We start from the raw sequence: 22542 nt of genomic DNA, 5'->3' as shown, positions 1-22542 counted from the left end.
ATATATGTGTGTGTTATTGTCTAGAGGTCTGTGAAATGTCATTAAACCTATAGAAAGCTTCATCTAACAGGCAGCCATGATGGATAAAGGCTAGCAGAGCAGCTGGGAGGGAGGAAAGAGGCAGCGGTCCATGAGACAACCGAGAGAGCACACATACATACGTGTACTAATGGACCTCATACCTTCATGCAGCCATGTGACTCAATGCATGCAAACGCCAAGGACACTCTGTCCTCTACAGGTCCCAGCATGTCACAGGCACACACACACATTCAGCCTACAACCATCACTCCATGGAATATTTACATTGCTGTCCACGCGAGGAAAATGATTCTGGGAGGATTTCGCTAATGTATTATTTCCATAATCCCTCATAGTTCATCATCGTCACTTCACACCTGTTGTATTTCAATGAGGCATTAGTGGACACTGAAAGCCGTGATGAAGGAGAACGCCCGTCGTCTGTAAAGCTCCTCCTGGAGCCGCTGATGAATTACTCCCGTAGCGCCGAGCTTCACTGCCTGTTTGAAAGATCTGGAGTAGCATTCAGATTCAAGCAAATCCAATCAGTCCCACTTTTCTGTTCAGTTGTTGGTGATTGAAGGTGAATGGGAAAGTGCTGCATGAAACGTATTAATCTTTAAATGTCAGATAATCTCATTTTCATTCTCATTGTAGATACAGCATTGACATATCATCACCTTTTAGGTTGATATGATAAACTTGCTAACCAACAGTTAGTAAAAATAATAATATAACCACTTTGAACCTCTACTAATCAATATTTTCTAAATTAACAATTCATCACATATCTAAGTGTAATGTGAAAGGTTGAGCTGTAACAGGAGAGAAGTATTATTTATCCCCTTTTAGTCTCGTTCAGCTCATTGTTTTAATTGCACAGCACACAATTTGCATTCTCATCAACCTCATTTCCAGACGAAGCAGACAGCTGTTTTCAGCAAACAAGCTATGATAAACAAACTTTACTCGACCTGCTCAGCATTAAAGACAAACAGAGTAAGTAACTAACATTTTCAATTATAATACAGCCAAAAAACAATCAGCTATTTCTCTTCAGTTGTCAGTCGATCTGATTGCCAATCGATACCAGCCTATGCAATTGTTGGCTAAAGCCCAGTTCAGAACAAAGATTAGTGACGAGGAGTTTAAAATTGCAACTGTGTGCAATGTGCCCGTCTGCAACGTTCTGAAAACCTGCCGGCTTTACACAAACCAGTGCAACTAGACAAGATGGTGTATTGTTTCCATCGCAACGACTCTCTGTACTTCTGTTCTAACCTCCAGCCTTTTCAGGCTTTTTTTGTGGCTGGTTATAATTTGCAGTGTCTTAAAATATGGATGAACAAAGTGAAAGTGAGTTACTTGCAGTTTGTTTGTTCCTGAGTTGCCAGGAAACTGATTATTGCCGCTTTAAAAATACATGAAGCTAATTTCCACTTGCTTCTGTTTTGAATCAACTCAAGTTGTCTTTAATAAAGTTACACTAACCTTGAAATTAATATAGATACCTGCCTTGCTCCAGATACTTTAAGTGGAATGGAACTGTACTGAAAAAAATTATTTTTAGGTTTGCTTGGTGAAAAAAACAGATTTTAGGACTACTATGGTGAAAACACCTATTTGAGGGCACTTTGGAAGCATTTTTCAGAATCTGTATAAAGTCCAACTGACGTTATGTCATCAAAGCTCTGATCTGTTGGTTTCAATTTGGCCTCCAGCTGAACATCACACACCCCTTACCCTCACCCTGCTCTCTTTTCATCTGCAGGTAAATATTTAGCATGTGAGTCTATGTCGAGAGATTACTCTAAGCTACATCTCTGCATGTATTCGTTTGGGGTTTTTCAGTTGACTTCAGTCGTGCTTGTCACACAGTCAAAGGCAGAGCAAATGTAATCTGGTTGAGGGCACGACCGTGTTGCCAACTGTTGCTGCCATCGCTGCCAGGCTGGCTCCAAGATTATGTCCAAAAGCATTTTATGTAATTCTTAAAGGCATGTGTGTCTTTTGTGGGTATTCTAGTCTTGCAGAGATCTCGATTTACAGGGTTTGTCTGTGAGCATATGTTTCTCCCATTACATTTTTTCATGACGTGACCTTATTAAATCTTATTCAAATCCCTTTCTGTAGAAATTGTAATCCGTCACTATGGGCAGAGGAGATTTGCTTTTGCTTTGCACAAAAATATGTGTCTGGGGAAAAAAAAAAAGTCGCTCTCTCGTATGTATATGGCCAGTCAGCAGTGTTAGGTGGTTATATCATGTACAGGAAACATTTCATCAGCTGTATGCATTATCTCAATGAACTGTTTGTCCCAAAGAGGAAGGTCAGCAGTGATCAGATAGGAAGGCCAGTATTGATTCAGCCGTTAAGGACTGTGGGATTGATTTATGAACCTTTTACACAAGTGCTGTTTGTGCTACTCATAAGTAAGAGCAAGACAAGAGTCCCATTTTACTATTGGTGTTGAAGTGGTGATTGCTACAGACACTAACATGTTGCATCACTCAGAATTGTAAAGTGTTTTAGCCTGTAGCAGAGAGACAGAGTGCACCAGCCAAATCATTCATGGAGAGATAGCTAAACTAAGTCTGGATGAGTCAGAGCCTGCTTGTATCCCTCACCCAGGGTTATTTTTACACCTCACACAAAGACAAGAATCACAGCTCACCAGCAGAGATCAAAATTTAAACATTTCTCTTGTGGGTATTCTGAGGTTAGTGTCTGGGGTTTTTTGTTTTCAATTAGGATGCATTTGTATCATCATTTATATCTTTTGCGCGATCTGACATTTTTATTTATCTCCCTCCTTTTGTTCCTCCTGGAAGACCAAACCAGTTGCATTTGCTGTTCGCACAAATGTCAACTACAGCCCGAGTCACGATGATGATGTCCCCGTGCCAGGCATGGCCATCTCCTTTGAGGCTAAAGACTTCCTCCATGTCAAAGAGGTGAGTTATAATTACAGATAACATTCAAGAAAATGACTGTGTTTATATGCACACTAATTTTCCACTACTATTACGAATTTTGCATTATTCCAAAAAGGGCTGTTGTGATACATACCGGCGTTGATGATAACTGTAATATAAAAAAAAATTGTCATCATGATAATAAACATTTGATAATATCATGCAAATAACCTAGTGCCTCTTAAATTTACTGTATGCTCTTAAGTAATTTCTTTTCCTTTACATTTATTTTGCTTATCAGTTCATCTGGTTGCTTTTTCACCATCCATGTGGTGTAATTGCACTTTTTGTACATTTTTGTACAGTTAGATTTCAGACTCTCTCTTCACCTCCCTACGCTTCTCTTCCAAGTGAAATTAATTTGCCAAAAGACAGGCAATGTTTTTTTACATTTTCTATAAATATAGTGTATATAATATCGCTATAGTGAATTGTTTTGGCCACTATAATTAAATAGTGAAAAATCTTGTGACAGCCCTAATTCCTAATTTGGTATGGCTCATTTAAACATCACATTCTGTTTAGATAATTACAAATTAGGCCCCATGCTGGCTGTAGAAAATATGTGAAATATGCTGATATTATTCAGATTTTTGGAGCTTCTTTGGACCTGTATACAATATGCAACATGTATATAAAAAGCATCTCAGTTTAGGTTTATACTGCAGTTTGTGACACACAGCCTCTTGTGTGTTTACAGTCTGCTCTGTGCCTTGTAAACAAACTTACTAGCTGACAGTTGGAAGACCGGGCTTGAGATGCATGCCTTAAAGCCTGACATTTTTTAGTGAATCCTGTGGGACACGAGATTCCTGTGGGATTCTGAGTCAATGTCACTATTCATCACGGGACTGGGATGGGACAGGAAAAAAAGTCAATGGGAATAGGAACAGGACAAGAAGAATAATAACAATAGATCAGTTTTTCATATTTAAATATGCAGTTCTAATATGAATCAACACTGTTTTCTTTATTGATAACTAGTAATTAGTGGAATATTAGTGGTTTGAGTTTGGAGATTGAATATTTTGTGCATGTAAACACAGTCAGAATGCCGAGGGAAGTAATGGTGATGATCAGGAGATGAAAGAGAGCGCTCAAGTGTCTTTAATTATTTTGTGTAGAAATTCAACAACGACTGGTGGATAGGACGCCTGGTGAAGGAAGGCTGTGAAATCGGTTTCATCCCCAGTCCAGTGAAGATCGAAAACACTCGTATCCTCCAGGAGCAGAGAGCCAAACAGGGCAAGTTCCACTCCAGGTAAAAAAAAACCCTCATCTGCACCAAAGTCCTCTGTCTCGACTGCTTAAGAGCTGTTGTTGTTGTTACATGTCAAACACTTCGTCTCATTTCAGTAAACTGGGAGCAAACTCTTCTTCTAGTTTAGGTGAAGTGGTTCCTAACTCACGGAAATCTACTCCTCCTTCGTCTGGTAAGTAACTCGACAACAACAGGCAACTTTAAAACTGCAGCTTCATACTTAATAGATTCTTTGCTCTTTAAAACCAACTTTTAACCACTGAATTCAAGTTGAAGGTAAGATACCCCACTTAGATTTTTAATACTTTGAATTTCTACCTGCAATAAAGTTGATGCTTTCCTGTCAGTTACATGTTTTAATGGCTCTAATTGTACTTTTACATGTTTCATTTGCTCTCTGTGCAGTAGCATACAGACTGTGCTACTGTCAGTGTGAAATGTACCCCGTTACCTCCTGTGTTCACCTCTGTGTGATGGTGCTCTTGTCTGTCTGTGTGTGTAGCCATTGACATAGACGCCACAGACTTAGACCCCGAGGACAATGAGCTTCCAGTCAACCTGCGCTCCCCTAAAGCCAGTCCAAACACTGTCATGTCACCCCTAGCAAAAGAGAAACGAATGCCCTTCTTTAAGAAGGTAAACTCTGGACTACCCCGCCCTCTCTTCTTCTCTGTCCGTCCGCACGGCTCAGACTAAATGCCTGTGGCTGCTCGGCCTCACTCAGCGCCCGTCCTGTTTGTCTACACCATCGTCCTTGTCCCTCGGCGTGCACCCGTCTCTTAGCATGCATGCCTGTTCTTAACCTCTCTCTTTCTCCTCTTCCGTCTCACCACAGCTAAGCAGAAGCAGAAGTCGGTAAGTTGTGGTGTACAGTGCACCAGCTCAGCAGGGTCTGGGGTCGACCTCTGTGGTCAGAACTGTACAAACCCTCCATACGATTCCTCTGCAGAGACTCTGTACTGACCTCTCACCCTCTACTCACTGCTCCTGCAGTTCTCTGTGTTGTGTTTGTGATGTGAACTTGTGATCCTGATTAAGTGAGAGCTCAGTGTGAACATCTTTTTGATAAGCTAGACTAGATCTGAGTCTGCTTTTTTTTATTTTAAAGTGGAAACAGACAACTTTTCAGCCAAGTGGTAATATTATTGTACTGCTGTGGCAAAGACAAGAGGTGTTGTTATCCTGCTCCTAACTATAACCTACCCATCAACCACAGACGACACTACTACATGAAACACTATCTGACAGGGGAACACACTTCAACACAACATCGGAACACTTTTTGTTACCTCAGAGAAATAACTCATTAAGCATCTTAGAAATAAGAGAGGAAAAAGCAGCATATTCCCTGACGAGGTACATTGAGAATGTATTTTTTTCATTAAATTTGGGAACTGCCATAAGCTATTGTAATGATGTGCATTGCATAGTAATAACATAATATGAGCTAAGTAAAACTATAGCAGTGGTTGATGTCGGGGTGTAGGGGGAGTACCCTTAACATGAGGAGAAAAAGCAGGAGTTTGTTCATGAATTTGGTCTATAATGAGACATCCTTTACCTGGAAAAAATCATGTCCAGTTGCAGACACATTAAAGTTATGCTTATAAGGATCCAGTCTTAATGCGGGTGCTGTCGTTATTGTACCGCCATTACACAGTGCAGTCAACATTTACTTCATGATGATGACTTAAAGCAAAAAAAGTTTTCTATTTCCACTTTAAAGAACAAGGTCAGCATTTTAGAAAATATGCCTATTAGCTTTCTTGGTAAAAGTCAGACAATGACTTATATCTATATCACATCTTCCATTGAATATGAAGCTGAAGTAAGGAGATGGTTAGCTTAGCTTAGCATAAAGACTGGAAACAGGGGTAAAAAGAGCTTGGCTGCTTCCTAAAGGTGACAAAATCCATACCAGCACCTGTAACATACATAAGGTTTTTACATGTTTTTGTACAGATCAAACAAGCAAGTGATAATTAGTGAGCTTTAGATGTGCTGGTAGGCAGTTAATCTCGTTACCTTTTCACAGATCCAGGCTAGCTGTTGTTCTGTGTCCTGTCTTTGTGCCATGCTAAACTAAACAGCTGCTGAGTGTAGCTTCATATTTCATAAACAGACATGAAAATGTTGTCAATCTTCTCATCTAACTCTCGTTGAGAAAGCGAAACAGCATATTTCACTAAAACTGATTAACTATTGTTTTATTTTTTGTTGTTGGTTTGTAGCACAAATATAATCATAGTGAACATCCATTACTAGATCTAATGTTTTGCATTTGACATATTAAACAATAAGGGTGTAACAATACCAAAAACTCAAAGAAAGAAAAAAAAATGACGGCTATAAAAAATGTGCTTTATTAAATAATAAATCTGATGTGTGCAGCATTTTTGTTGGTTCTGCTTTGCTTCTTCAATAAAATAAAAGTGGCCAACCATGACCTAAAATTAATAAATAAATATAATAATTAATCATGTATATTGTGCTAGATAATTTCACAGTCTTGTACAATATTTAAACAGTTTTATTATGATATCACAATATTAGATATATTGTTACATCCCTATTATACAATAGAAAATATTTTTTTTATTTTTAACAGGTCTGCTGTAGGCCTGAGATTATTAAAATCAGAATCACAGCATTCAGATGAATATTGTCTTATATCAAAATATATTTGCACTGTGCTAAATGTATAGTAACACAACAAAAATCTGTAAATTCAGTTTGGTCAATAACATTTCCCAAATGCACTTTGAGAATATCGTCACACTGCGGCCGCTGAAAGTTTCCCATAACTATGCTGACGTTACCAAGTAATGCAGAACTGAACTTAGGCTACCAGAAGTATTTACTTAGAACCACATTGTCCATTAATACCCTCGTGTTAGTCAGCAGTAGTGTGCATCAGTTCCCACAATGTCCCGAGGGGAGCTTGATGACGACAGCAAACGTTAGACAGAAAGAAAATGTTTGGACATGGAGAGAAGAGGAAGAGGGGGCGACAGACTGCAGCATGAAATCTACTAAAACACTCATCATAAAGATAAAACAGGCTGAAAGCAGCGTCAACATTATGACAAACAAGGAGGGAAACGAATAAAAAAAAATACTGCATGTTAGATATGATAATCAACAGTCCTTTTAAAGAGTCGACCCTCTCTCCTTCCCAGCTGTCTGCTCTCCAACAGAGCTTCATTTTAGGTCATGCACTGTTATCGCTTTAAGAAGAAGAAAGAGAAAGTACGTACGTTTTCCTCTGGTGTGCTGCTTCTGGCACATCCACACATCCTTCAAACATGCTGCTCTGCCAGACGCCTGGGACATCAGGTTCACTGCCTCCCTGTCAGATGGAGACAGAAGTGCACTTTTCCTGAGAGAACGTGCAAGCAGTGTACAAACAGTTTGGAAAAAAATTAAAGGAATGTTCTGTCCAAAATTATACAAATGGCTCTGAGTGTCTAAATGCGACTCCAGCTCTAACTAAATGAACCACCAGATGAATATAATCTCTGTCAAAGGAAATTATACTGAGCACTTGTCATTTCATTTTTCTCTAATACCAGTTCTCATTAGCAGTTATTCAGATTTTAACATTTTCCTTTAAAACCATTAGATTAAATTGCTGTGGCATTTCAAATAGGGCTGCAACTAATGACTGTTATTGATTAATCTGCAGAGTATTTACATTGATTAACTGATTAATCATTTAGTCTATAAAATGTCAGAAGATTTTAGTTTATGAGAGCACAAGATCCCCAACAGACATGTTTTAAGACCTAAAAATACTCAAATAACTTCAATAATAATTTGTTTGCTATGGTTTTTCCAAAAAAAGGGACCCATATGCAAATATTGTTTCGAATATTTGCTAGACAAAACCAAGGTACCCTGCTTTGCATAAATTAAAAAGCTTTAATGAGGACTGCACCATGTGGTAAAAAAAAGTTTTAGACTGAAATTGTGATTGCGATATGCAATACGCAATAATGATATAATATATTTGTTGGGGTCTGTACCAAACAAACATGTTCTCTTCCATCTGGAGAACGGGATTTTTAGGTCAGGGCGTTACAGTACTTCATTATAATGCTGTTTTCTCACACATTTTTCCTTTTTCAGAAATCTGTGGTTTGGTTCTGGTTCTGCAATTCAAATATTGCTTTTGGCCATATTGCAATTTTGATAATATTTGGATTAATGGTTCAGCCGTACTTTTAATAAATGTAGCACCTACACGTTTCAATTCACAGTCTTCGATTGTAAAACAATTGTCCAAGATGCTTCCTGATTCACTGAAAAGTCAGTACCTGTGTGCTGGAGGTTTCAAGTTTGCATGTTGAGTAAGTTGTATATTGGACCAGGATTTGCTTTCAAAGTAGTTGTGATTTAACCAAAATAATGATCATACATGCACGTCTTAAACTGAGACTTCAGGTGAGCACAGAAAACAACACTTCTAAATCCAAAACTTGAAAACTTGGGTGTGTTATCTGTAACTGGTATAACCTCCTGCAAAAGAAATGTATATTTATTTCTAATCTGATTGGTACATCCTTAATTCCTGACTACTCTAAATTTCAAACGTCTTGTTAAAATCACCTCTGTGATTTGATTTAAAACTGAGGCGGTTACAGAAACTGAGCTCTCACTTTGTCCCAACAGTTTCTCCTCTTGCGTCCTGATTTTTCCAAGTTTTTCAGTTGTAGCTTCTGTCCTGACCTACTGTGGCTTTCTATCTCTGTCTGACTAACCTTTCCTCTCACATAGTTTCCCCTTTTTACTCAGTGACATCAGAACCGTGAAACGGGAGGCTTTATCTAAAGATTGTAATCTATCATAAAATATTGTAGTTTACTGTAACCTGCTCTGACATTTCGCCAACCAAAGTAAACTGGCAGATTTATTATAAATCAGCGCCCACTCATGTTTTATCGGGCCGGCTGAGAAGTCTCGTTTCATGGTTCACAATGTTCCAGTGCTTTTAAATTGTCAAGTTCATTGTTGTTCCAACCCCTCAAGTGATTTGTGATGGTGAGTGTTTAGTTTGTCTCCATAAATGTGTGCAACTGTTTTTCTTCTCTCTGAAGACGGAACACATTCCTCCGTACGACGTTGTGCCTTCCATGCGGCCCGTGGTTCTGGTTGGACCGTCACTGAAGGGCTACGAGGTACGACAAAACGCTGATGTTTCAAACACAAACACCTCTGAGAAATTATCTGCAACACATATGTCCCTTTTTGACTGTTTTGTCTTAATATCTTCCTTAAATTTCCCGTCCACAGGTGACAGACATGATGCAAAAAGCACTGTTTGACTTTTTGAAACACAGATTCGAGGGAAGGTAAGTTCCCTTTGACCTTTACAAAAACACAAGCTCTCACCCGTCCTGCTTCCTCCCTCATTCTTGCTCCCTCTCCAACTCTATAGGCTGGTATTTATCTGTCCCCCGAGGTTAGCCGAGGGAGTGTGTAACAAGTTTGTTTGGCCTGGAGATGTGTGCTGCTGCTTTAAATAGGCCCTCTCCATGTCCTTAATAGGCCATAATGGGCCCTAGAGCAGGGCAGGATTCTCCTCTCTCGATGTTGAGTCCGTCCACCCATCTGAAGCAGAGAGGCCACAAAGTTACACAACACTCACATCCACTCAGACCACCAGCAGCCGCACTGGAGTCTCTTCATTCCCATTTGAGCCCCGTTCTTCAAACATGCTTTAACTAATGCAGAATCACCTGTTCTCAAGCTGAAATCATCCTCCTCATTCTCAACCAGCTAATTTGGTCAAAAAACTGATGCATTGCAGTGCGCTCTTACTTTGAAGTAAAGGCAACATGAGTAGAGAGTGCAGATATGATTGCACCTACAGTATGCAAGGTCTGTGTATAGGGAAGCCTCCCAGCATGCACTTGGGCAACATACATATAAACATAAGTCCCATTTTAGTTGTCTTCCGCCTTTCAGACTCAGGTTACTTTATTTGTACCTGAAGGTAAATTTGGTTTACAGTTAAATAGACAGGAAATCCATCTTTACATGAATGTATATATATATGAATAAATAACCCCTAGAATAAATAAGATGACATTAAATAAATGTTAAATAAATGAATAAACTTGCTCACTCTGTAACATTTGTGCAATGTTGCTACTACTACTTGTTTCCACGCTTCAGTGAGTGTAGTGACTGTAAGTAGTCAGGTTTTCCCTGATGTAAATGGTTTCAGTTGTTATTAGTTACTAGAGCTTTTTTACTTTACAATATTACTGTCTGTTGGGTCATACATTACATTGCTTTTGCGTCACTTTTACCAAAATAATTGCTCAAGTTGACTAGGCTTTATTAAATCGGGGAGGGTAATGTTGTTTCATATCGATATCACCAGAAATGCCCCTATATTGCAGCACTTACGGCACAAAGATGTTCCAGTCCCATCCAGGAATGACGTTTCAGCTGGGTCTCATGGGTGCAACTGTGATCTGAAGCATTTATTTACACTTAAAGTCTATTTTTTCGACAATACACGTGTAAATGTGAGGTTGATGAAGCACTCAGCAGTCGGAGCATCGGCTCTCTGCACCAATTTGTAATGTAGGTTAAAATGTCATGCTGAGCAGCGACGGTCACGGTCACGGTTTGTGTATGTTGATGTTAATGAGGTGGTTCTTACACTTCTATATAACAGCAATATTTTGCTATAGTTTCACACACTAATTGGCCTCCCCTCTTCTGAAGTTGAGGCTTTCACCACAGATAACACACTACTTGACAGAGTAGATGTAATAATATTACCCAAATACTTTTCCCAATCTATTATATTACTTTGGTACTGCTAAAAGTAATATATTGCCATAATGCTTTACCCCCAACCCTTGATATCTAACCTTACAAACATTCAAATTACGAAATGAAACCATGCCAAAGTTTCAAGTATTAATCACAGTTGATTTATCGTATGGGCTGTTTTCAGCAAAGTATAACAAAAAGTATAAATATTTCATAAAGTTCACGAGTTCAGATGTCAACTCTTCATCTTTAAGGTGATAAATGTCATATTTGCTGGTTCCATTGGGAAACTTTTAGTTGAGTTTTTCAATAAGCTACGTGCTCTCATTCAAAATCATATCAGTGTTTTTCATCAGACCTCTGGGAAAAGGAGTCATTTGTATCAGGAAATGAGTTCATGTATTGGGTTCACCCACAGATATCTTGGTCATAATCCAGCCTCACTCAGGGGTTGTATAAAGTCTTAAAATATGCTTGAATTTGAATGTGCTGCTTGAAAGTGCTCGATTTTCAAGATAATCTGGTGTTTCATCTAAACAATCACTTAAATGAAATGATCCTGTCGTCATACTTCACATTCAGAGCCAGATAAGTCTGGAAATAAGCATGCATTAAATAATCATGATCAAAACAAACAATCAAAGGTAACATGAGCAGCTTCAAAAATAAACAAAATGACAGTATGCATTGATTACTGTGAGTATAAAAGAATTTTAAATTGCACTGATAATAACAATTTAAGAAGGGATGATAAAAGCTCAAATAGTCCGAAAATGTTTGGTTTAGTTACCTTGAAAGTGCTTGAATTTTACTCTTACAAAACTTATGAACTCTGCTCACTTTTGTATGTTTTGAGGACGTTTATCTGATAGTCTTTAAAGCCACCTCTGAAGCCACCTGTAATCCAGGTCAGATTATTAGATGAATGAAATCAAACTCACTTATCCATTTTGTTGTAACTCTCAGTTTTTTGCTGTTTGTCCGTGATTCTTTCTGTTTGCTTCTTCTTTATTTTTGGTCTAAATATAAAGCAAAAATAAGTGTTTGTCTTGATTGCTCACATCAAATCAAGTCCATGATATCTGTTTAACGAAGAAATTTTCTTGTCCCTTTTTTCAGAATATCAATCACTCGCGTCACGGCGGACATCTCTCTTGCTAAACGCTCAGTCCTGAACAATCCCAGCAAGCACGCCATCATCGAACGCTCCAACACACGATCAAACTTGGGTACGTTCTGACCATAAATGACTGCAATGCCTGGGAACATCTGGTGTTTTGATTCATAATGTTTTCAAGGAGACCAGCTTATGTGGAAAAGGAAGGAAACGATTAAAGAAAGTCTTGACAATGGCAATGATAACTCCCGACTGCCCGGAGTGGCCTTGGCCGGTTTTCTTTTGTTAGGAATGAAAGATAGAGCATAAATGCACGATAACGAGTTCAAGAACCCGCTCTGATTCGACTGGGCTTGATTGGGGTTTAGATGTGATTAGAATGAAACAGATTCCTGAGTCAAACTGAGGTGACAAGGCTAATGCTTGCTTCGTAGGAGCTGCAGCAGAGTGAGAAGTCCCAGGAAAAGTGGGTTGCTGAGAGCAAAAAGTGTTTTATATTTAAATTTTTCATGATCACACAAAGCCGCCACACTACAACTTCATCATGTGACGTGAACGGTGTGCTGCTGCCCCGTAAAGAGATAAAAATATCCATCTTAACAAGCCATTTTGTGCTCTGTGGAGCTTGAAATCTTCACTATCCCCCTAAAAAAGCAAGATTTTTTGTTTTGTTTCTAATGCAGATAAACATTTTCATGAACCAAGAATGCCGTTTCCTTGATGCTATTGAAGCCTCCCTTGCTTCAAGATACAATAAATGACTTAAGGAAAATTCTGCATTGGAAACAAGTGAAATTATCTCAACCCTTCTGGCATATTTTAGCCGGAAAATGAGAATTTGTGACTCAGTCGAGGTCTAAATGAGCTGTTAGGCTGGAATGTTTTCATGTTATCAGTTTACTTCAGACTTTGTCGTGACTGGAAGTCATGAATCTTGGCCATGACTCTTCTCAGATTGGGAATTGTGCCCTGCTGTGATATTTGCAGTGATAGCTTTTGCAGTCACATCGTCATCTGTTGGAGTGGGGGTTGTGTGATGTAACAGTCGGTATTTGTTAGAGGTAACAGAACATGGCTCACTGTTCCTCTCAGAGCTGTTATAGTCTTTAAGCCGGGTCCCTAAAGTCACGATGTCTTTTGAATATTTAAGTTTTTATGAAACTGCAAGAAAGGAGGCGAGCATAAAATCAGTGATGCAATGCAGTCAACTTCTTTGAACCACATCCAGTAAGATTTATTTAGATAGCACTTTTCAAAACAATAGTTTTACAATAAAAACATTACATATCACCCAGACAGGATAGTAATAAAGCTAAGAGCAACAAAATAGAATTTTAAAAGAAAAATCTGACGTCTGATTGATGACTGATTTTCCATAAAGAAACAATCTGGAAGTGGCTGTGCTTCAGCATAGATTGTTTTTTGTTTTTTTGTTTTTTTGTTTTTTTTAAAAAGAAGAATTAAGCCTGAAGCAGACTGGTTCTTCAACAAGACAACAGATAACAGGTAACATATCCAACATAAGGAGAATAACATGATAAATGATCAATATTTAATGATGAAGATTGATTAAGATGATAAATATGAACTTGTTACACCTCATTAGTGTTTACTAACTCAGTTTAATATGGAGGTATAATCTGTAAACTCATATCAACTCGCATATAAAATAATCAAGTTGTTATTCATTGATATCCATTACATTAGGCAAACATCTTCAAACGTAAAACTGTAGTGTTAATAACTTGTTCTGTTGCTTTTTAACCACAATTTGTGTATTAAAATAAATAAATAAAGGAATTGTTTGACATAGAGATGCAACGATTAATCGATCTGGAAAAAAAAAAAAACTATTCGCCAACTATTTTGATAATCAGTTAATCGTTTCAGTTACTTTTTTAGGTTAGAATTTCATACATTTGCTGGTTACAGATTCTTAAGAGATAGGATAAGTAATAACATTTAATTATCCCCAGGCTCAATAAGAATAAAGTTTAGAAGATAAAAGTAGAACCTTTGAATTGACTCTCCTGTTCTTCTTCAGCTGAAGTCCAGAGTGAGATCGAGCGGATCTTCGAACTGGCCCGGACGTTACAGCTGGTAGTTCTGGACGCCGACACCATCAACCACCCGTCACAGCTGGGGAAGACTTCCCTCGCCCCCATCATCGTCTACGTCAAGATCACCTCTCCCAAGGTCAGTAAAACAAATGTGACGGAGCGGAAGGCGTCTGAGATCAAAGAAAAGAGACATGCAAATGTCTTTGTATGCACGCTGGGTAAAAAATATGGGCAGCATTGTTTCCTCCTCTTACATAGATGTATTAGTCAACTGGTCCATGAGTGTCTCTGAGCGTCTCTGGCTTGTCATCACGTCTCTTCGCTATTGTTTTCTGTAACTTATCTGTTCCCTAGCTGTGATTTTAAATACGTCATGTAGTTGAAAGCACTAGTTTGAAAGCGAGCGAATGCGTGAAGGGACTGATTCATCACTCTGACCTTCAGCATGAGTAAAAAAGGCTCATGATTCAGTGATCAATAAAAAAAACACAGGCTTTGAGAAAAAGCATAACTAAGGAGGTCTGAGAGACAAGCTTTAAATCAAAGTGGCATCAGTGTGAATCACACTCGCAGTGGGATAAAATAAAACACTTCTACCACCTGTCCTCTCAGTTACAGCCTGCTGTCATAACATATACAGCTAAACATGAAGGGATAATCACAGTAGTTTTACAAGTTATAATATAACTGCTAAAATAAGCAGTGGTGGAAGAAGTACTCGGGTCATTTACTGAAGTAAAAGTACCAATTAAAAAATGTAAAAATGCTCCATTACAAGTAAAAGCCTAATCACCTGAAAATAAGAATCATTGTATCTAAGTATATACAGAGAGTATGGGTCCTCTTCCATGGAGGCTGCCATGTTGCACTGCCATGCTTCTACAGTAGCTCAGAACAGACAAACTTAACACTTGGTCATGCCTTTGTCTTTTTAGTTTCTTCTAATGTAGATGCTTCTAATTCCCAGCACTGGTCGTTTAGTGGGGTTGCAAAGACAGACAAACGAAAATCTGATTTATAAATCTGTATTCATTTTTTTGGACTTATTTGATTTTTTTTATTTTTGCAAAATGTTTAATAATTTAAGTCTTTGGATTTAAAGCAGATATTTAAATGAAACAGAGAGGAAGTGTTACTTTGAAAGAACTTGTAACAACTCAGACACCTCAAATGTGACAAGGAGTCTCAAGAAATTCCAAAAAGAAAACCTTTTTTATGTGTTAAGGACACTTTTTATACAGTCAAATCTATAATGTGTTTATATCTTGTTATGTTTTTTTTTTTTTATGTAAAACAGTAGACTGAAAAGTAACCAGTAACTGAAGCTGACAAATAAACGCAGTAAAGTAAAAGCTCATTTATGCTGCCTTTACGCACAAAAATAGATGCATATGTTTTAGACAATATAACTCACTTCCCACATACTTCCATGCGTCCTTTAAAATGGCATTGATGTTAATAAACACATCCACCAGAGAGCGCCGCTCGGAGTCAACCCCGAAGAAGAGGAAGAGTCAAAATCTTCTGACAACAACAACAAACTTACTGGAGGAGGTTGTAATAATGAACCTCTTGAAAACAGGCAAAAGCGAAGGCAGCGTTGTTGACGGAGGCGGTCTGTGCGCCAGTAAATACATCACAACATGTGAACGAAGAATTTTTTTCACTATCTAATTGACGATTACCGTCATTTACAATACTATTGGATTTTTTTTGTGGTCACCTGTGGTCATGTCTTGGCTGAACTTACTGGCTACACGTCCCCTACAACTTCCACAGATTCTGCTCTGTTTCGTCTGCATAAGCTTTCAGAAAAGTACAGACAGAAGGCTTCGGCCGTATCTCTATGCGTATCCAATGTAGAGTATAAATGAGCCTTAAACAGTATAATGTTTCTATCTGAGATGTAGTGGAGCATAAATATAAAGTAACATAAACTGGAAACGCTCAAGTAAAAGTACAAAAACCTCAGGAGGCTTTTTTTCCCCCAACTTTATCTTCTTTCTTTCATGATGTCTTGTTTAGCATAAAATTAATTTTTATAGACTTCAGTATTGCGCACACCAAGCCTAAATTTAGTTTTGTCAAGAAAAACCGTTGTGACCTTGTCGTCTTCTGTCCTTATTTGCCTTCAGGTGCTGCAGAGGCTCATCAAGTCCCGAGGCAAGTCTCAGGCCAAACACCTCAATGTCCAGATGGTGGCCGCGGACAAGCTGGCTCAGTGCCCCCCTGTGAGTCTCCACTGTGGACCCCAATTATCACTGACATGAATCCAGTGTTTAAAATAACCTGAGTTCTGTCCTTTTAGAGATGTTTTGGCTTGAGGTTTAAGTTTCATGCATATCTGGAGTCAGATATTTTTTTTTGAAAGCTTTATAATTCGTGCCAGTTCTATTTCTGCTCGTCTGTAATCTGCTTAGTTATTATTTTAGAAAATGAAGCAATCACCCCAGGCTTGTGAAAGTGCAGGCTTAATTTAATTCAAATAGCAGTTCCTATCTTTAGGGAATTACTGTTTAAGATTTTGTCAGAATTAATTCTAACATAGCGCTGACATCTTGTGTATATAAAAAGCAGTGTGATTTCTCTATAGATAATTTTAACTTTAAATGTCTGTAGGTCTTTTATTGTGAAATTACGTGACAGCACCGCCTTGTTTTCTTGACCTCGACATGTCTTTAACTCTGTCTGCACCCTCTGTCCTTCCTCAGGAGATGTTTGACATCATCCTGGATGAGAACCAGCTGGAGGATGCATGTGAGCACATGGCTGATTACCTGGAGGCCTACTGGAAAAGCACTCACCCCACCAGCTGCAACCCCCCCAACCCAGTGCTAACGAAGCTGCCCACAGCCACCCTGCCCTCCAGCCCGGCCCCGGTCTCCGCCGTGCAGGTAACAAGTGGGATCAGTGTGGGAATAACTGAAGGGGACAGGACAGGAAGTGATAAGAGGGCGAGAAACAGAGAGGAGAAGAAAACCTGCAGTAAATGAGGTTCAGGCTCCGTCCCTATACCCACAGTTTGCGAGGAGTCAAGTGCCTACATGTGTCTTTGGTGTTCATTAGACACACTTGATTAATGAGGACATCCTGCTCACTCCAGCTGAGACGCTTTGTTGATCTTATTTAATTTCCACCTAATGAACAATAAGAGGGAGGATCAACAGTTTTTATAGGTAGGTAGTTCATATAGAGGCAGCAGTAATAACCAGTTAAAAACTCTGTGTGATGAACGATAAAGTGGTAAACATCTGCCGATTTTCTGCCGCATTTATTGTCATTTTCATGGTGGAATTTAATATTGACACCCAACAGTAACAAACAACCCGTAACTGTTGGCCTTTTCCGCTAATGACACATATCTAAGTGTGTAAATGCTGTATAATCCCTTAACCTTTACCCTCTTTCCACCCGCTGCCATCATAATGGGAAATGTAAGACTGAAAATGAGGAAAATCCTGATATTGATGAGGAGCAGGAGTCAGCTTGACATGTGTTGATAGTGTGGTGAGTGTGTAGAGACCCTCAGATAAGAGTGTTGAGACTTTTCTTTAAAATCTGCCTCTTCCGGGATTCATCAGCCGTCACTGGATGGTTGATGGATATTCAAGCGTGTGTGTGTTCACGTGTGAGTTGAGATGTCAGAATACAGTACAGACAAGATATTTAATGTTCAAACTGATAAATGTTACAGTTTTTTGTAAGTAAACATTCTGTGTAAGACATAAATGAAAACAGAATGCATCAAATTCAGTGTCCCAACTTTTTTGGAGTCACGGTTGAACGATTTGCAGCAGAAGCAACAAGTGAACATTAGTCTGCATGAGTTTTTGCGTGTTTGCGGTGTTTTTTTTCTTGCCTTCTGTCACTGTACTGACTAACGTGTTGCTGACCTCAGGGCGGCACTGCAGAGCAGAGAGGAGATAAAGCGTTAGTGGAGAGGAAGGGCTCCAGAGAGGATCACCAGCACCACCACCACCATCACCACCACCACCACCAGAGTCAGGACCAGGCCGATGCTGACGCAGAGGCCGAGGGGGAGGTCAACGAGGAGGAGAGGCCTCTGAGGACAGAGTCGTCCAGGAGACCTCAGCACATCCACCACCGATCGTCTTCCACCAGGACTGAGCACCACAACCACCATCACCACCACCACCACCACAGCAGTCGAGCCCGGGGCCTCTCCCGGCAGGAGACTTTGGACTCGGAGACCCCCGAGAGCCGAGAGAGCAGAGAGAGCCGAGAGAGCAAGGACTCGGCTTATATCGAGCCACGCACTCAGCTCCTCCACCAGGAGGAGGAAGAGGAGGAGGAAGAGGAGGAGGAGGAGGAGGAGGAGGAGGACGAGGATCTAGGGGAGGGGCACCCCCAGCAGCAACAGCGCTACGAGCCACTGCCCCACCGGGACCACAACCACCATCACCACCATCACCATCACCGCGGTGGGGCGGACGAGGCCGGCCACAGCACGGGACACCACCGCTCGAAGGAGCGCGAACAGGACCATAACGAACGCAACAAGCAGCGCTCGCACCACCACCGGCCCACACGCGACCACCACCATCACTACTACGACCGGGACAGAGACAGGGACCGAGAGGGGGAGGTGGCTCCCAAAAAGAGGGGTGAGGCAGGGGAGTGGGCCAGAGACTCGTACATCCACCAGTGACAGACCAAATCCCTCCTGAAGCTCGTCTGGACTCTCCTCCTCCTCTTCTGTTCTCCATCGTGCTGCTACACCCTGAAACCACAGCATCCTATTTATGTACACCTCCTTTGTAAATGCTGTTGCATCTTTTTCAATGGCAGGATTTTGATTACATAGATACAAATATAAATATATAAATATATGTATGTGTGTATCTATGCATAGACGTTGTTTATGTGTGGATATGCATGAATATTCTTAAATATGCATATTTTAAACCTGTGTTTGATAAAGCATGACACAAAAGCAGAATTTTTTTCTGTACTGAGCTGTGCTTTCTGTGATTAGCATTTTTATTTTTATTATTATTATATTTTTTTGCTTGCTACCACTTGAATAATTTGTTCCTTCAGACTACTGCTAGGGTTGACTGCAACGGTTGACTAACCAAGTTAGTTTGATGCTGTATTTGCAGAGGTCTTTTGTTTAAAACAATAGTTTGCCAGATTGGGAAATACACTTAATAGTTTTCTTGCAGAGTTACAGTTAGTTGCCAGTTTATTAAGTACACCTAGCTAAAGCTAGTGGAACACTAATAAGTCCTGCAATTAATCTTATCACCTTCATGAAGGTTTTAATGTTCAGGGTTTTTTTTTTAGCATTTGTAGATAACTTTATACTCACCAACCCTCCTTTTCATATCACAATTATTGCCGGCACTGCACAGCGTGTATGTGACTCTAAAAGTCTACTGTTTCCACCCAGACAAATAGACAAATGGAGAGTACTAAGAGAAAGAAATGCTCAGGGTCATTTCAAACATCCTGGAAAGAAGAATTCCTCTTTCTTACAGAAAGTTTTGATGATTTTGTGCTTATGTTGATACTGTTATACTCACAGGTGTTTCTATTATTTTGTCCACTCCATTTGAACCAGTGAGGGTAGTCAACATAATAGAAACACCTTCTAGTATTGAGTTCAACACAACCACAAACCACATCCTCCAAACTAACCATAAAGCTGAATCGATGCCTCTATGAAACAGTCTGAACAAGAACTGAACTTTATAACCTTCATGATTTATTGCAGGTCTCTCGTATTAGACATGACAGGAATCTTAAAACACCCTGAAGGTGTTAATTTCGCAATAATGACCTGCTCACTGTACATTATGTACATTATTGCATGTCTGCTTTCTAAAAAAATAATTTGACACAAACTTTTGGTATAAAAATGATTTTATTGATTTTATTGCTCCTCCAGTCTACGATCAGAACCTTAGCAACATGTTATTCATAGTAGCTGTGTGCTATTCAGAAATAACAGACTGAGGACTGCTGTAATTGGCCGATCAGCCATGTAATGATCGTACCTAATAAACTGGCATCTGATTCTAGATGAGGAGATTAATATCACTCATATTTATAAGGTAAATATGAAGCTGGAGTTAGCAGCCTGTTAGCTTAACTTAGACTGAAAACCACTAGTACGATTACGTCTGAAAGTTAAAAAAAAATCCACCTGCCAGCCCCTCTAAAGCTACACTTTATCAACACTTTATATCTCATTTGTTGAGTCTGCACAAAAGATGAAGTCTAAAAACTTAAAGTTAGCTTGAGCTAACTGGCTGCTAACACTGTAGCTTCATATGTCACAGACAGACACAAAAAGTGGTCTCAATCTTCTGTAACTCTTAGCAAGCAAGCTAGTAAACATATTTCCCAGAGTGCGAGACTATTCCCTTAATTTTATGTTGATCATTTATTGCTTAGTTCCTTTTTAAATTCTGCGTCCATGGTTTTAGACATTTGGTTTTATGCCTCCTTTGAGGTGCACCTTAAGTCTTGCCTTACAAGACAAACGACTTCTACAACAACTTCCTGACTTACATGCAGTACTGTTCTCTTTGTATGGGTCCAGAAACATTTTATAACATTGATACACCCTTTATTCTGCACTTTTACTGACTCACATTGGTTTAAAGTGAAAGCGATTTGATAATGACATTACAACCGACCGTAGGTCTACTACCAAAACTCCATCGAAGTTCATCTTTTATTAAGTCTGACCCCCTTTTCTAGTGAATGTTGTTTATTCCCACTTTAACTCCCAATTCATGGTATAAAGAATGTTCATTTTAGGATCACTAAAAATTAAAAGATACATTTGCAAAATCAAACGATTTAAAATGTTTACCAGACAAAGATAGTGATGTTTTCTGTCTTTTGCCATGTGTTCACCCCTCTGACCAGGATCTGTTTAATGCAGAGTGAGGGTGTTTGATGGTTTAAAGGGATAGTTCAGGTTATTTGAAGTAAGGTTGTATGAGAAACTTATCCATAGTTGGTGTGTTACCTACAGCAGATGGTGGCACGCCCTCAGGTTGGAGAAACAGCAGGTGAGTATTTTAGCTACCTAAAAATATTGTCACTGCTTTACTTTGCCATTAGACAGCCTTTTCTAACAGGAAGCCGTTGTTATATAAGCTGAACATCGGTTTGTCCAAACAAACCAAACTCCCCTGGCAAAAACAGTCATTTTATTTTCTACAGAACACAGAAGCTGCTGGTTTACTGCTGCCTCGATTGGTTGGTTTGTTTGGGTTATTGAGTCATTTCAGTGTTTTAAAAGGATGGCTCATATTCACCCACGTCACACAATAACACAAACTAACCATGTAAGGCAGCAGTAGGCCAGCAACTCTCATGTTCTGCAAGGTAAGATGAGTTTTTTCCAGTGGAGTTTGGTTGATTTAGAGAGAGGAATATATGGTTTCCCATTGTAAAAGGCTGTCTGATGACAAGGTAAAGCAGTAAAAATATTCTAAATATAGAGTGCACTTAAACTGACATTGATTGGACTTCTTTTTAAGTGGCTAAAACTTGTTTTTCTTAGCTTCCCACACCAGTACTCTTGCTGCTTCGCCAAACTGGGGGCATATTGACTGCCATCAAATGCAGGTAACACACTCTGTACTTCATACACTTCAAACAATCTGAACTGTCCCTTCAGGAGCCTCCAACATCTGCCCCGTATGCTCAGTGACGTGCAAAAGTTGGATCAACTCATATTTTCAGACATCATATTAATTCATGATACTGAAAATCTGAATTGAGCCCCTCTGTTTACAAAAAAAACACCAACCCTGTCCGTTCACTCTCTTTGTTTTTGCCTGATAATTGTAATTACAAAAAAAGAACTACTCCATTTCTATGCTACATTGGTAGCATTACAGATTTTCTAACAGTGTACATGTGTATGTACATACTGCATAGATATAAAGAATAAAGTTGGCAACAAAGGACCGACGAGAGGGGAGAAGAATTTGATGTGTGCTTTTGTCAGAAGACCCAGACAGAGCAGAGAGTCTAAAAATAGTCATCTGAAAACTCTACTGAAAAATTGAGGTAGACTCACCGGGCCTGCCTCCTTAGTCGTCATGACAACATCGACATGAATGACAATACTGAGGGGATGCATCTAAAATAGGAAGCTGCTTTCTCCACACACAGATGACTCCAAAATAAGACAAACAAGCTCTCACAGAGATGCTGCTGATTTGATCTTAGGATTTTGATGTTGTTAAACAGAAAAAAAAGACACATCCGTGCAGCAGCCATTTTAATCAGCCCTCTACCCCCACATATAGAGAAAAACGCACAGATGCAGGG

General features: G+C 39.4%; 1 protein-coding gene across 8 annotated transcripts in view; it reads left to right on the top strand.

The window, feature by feature from the left end:
* cacnb2a (calcium channel, voltage-dependent, beta 2a) overlaps window positions 1-22195 on the top strand; it is an 82149-nt gene extending 59954 nt beyond the window's left edge. For 5 of the 8 annotated variants that reach the window (XM_084747471.1, XM_084747474.1, XM_084747475.1 and 2 more), the window contains 11 exons: window positions 2853-2975; window positions 4121-4257; window positions 4353-4429; window positions 4760-4893; window positions 9354-9434; window positions 9550-9608; window positions 12166-12275; window positions 14208-14359; window positions 16359-16454; window positions 16935-17117; window positions 18122-22195. In XM_084747471.1, the coding sequence (XP_084603597.1) occupies window positions 2853-2975; window positions 4121-4257; window positions 4353-4429; window positions 4760-4893; window positions 9354-9434; window positions 9550-9608; window positions 12166-12275; window positions 14208-14359; window positions 16359-16454; window positions 16935-17117; window positions 18122-18892 (1923 nt within the window). In that variant the 3' untranslated portion in view covers window positions 18893-22195. Of the gene's footprint in view, window positions 1-2852; window positions 2976-4120; window positions 4258-4352; window positions 4430-4759; window positions 4894-5092; window positions 5113-9353; window positions 9435-9549; window positions 9609-12165; window positions 12276-14207; window positions 14360-16358; window positions 16455-16934; window positions 17118-18121 lie in introns of all 8 variants that reach the window. The other 3 variants (XM_084747473.1, XM_084747478.1, XM_084747477.1) reach the window with 1 other exon arrangement.
* Window positions 22196-22542: the final 347 nt, after the last annotated feature.

Source organism: Lutjanus erythropterus, chromosome 21 (genome assembly GCF_056507025.1).
Source record: "Lutjanus erythropterus isolate fLutEry1 chromosome 21, fLutEry1.hap2, whole genome shotgun sequence".
Lineage (NCBI taxonomy): Eukaryota > Metazoa > Chordata > Actinopteri > Lutjaniformes > Lutjanidae > Lutjanus > Lutjanus erythropterus.
Note: the sequence above shows the minus strand (reverse complement) of the source record. Positions and strands in the feature narration are given on the sequence as shown.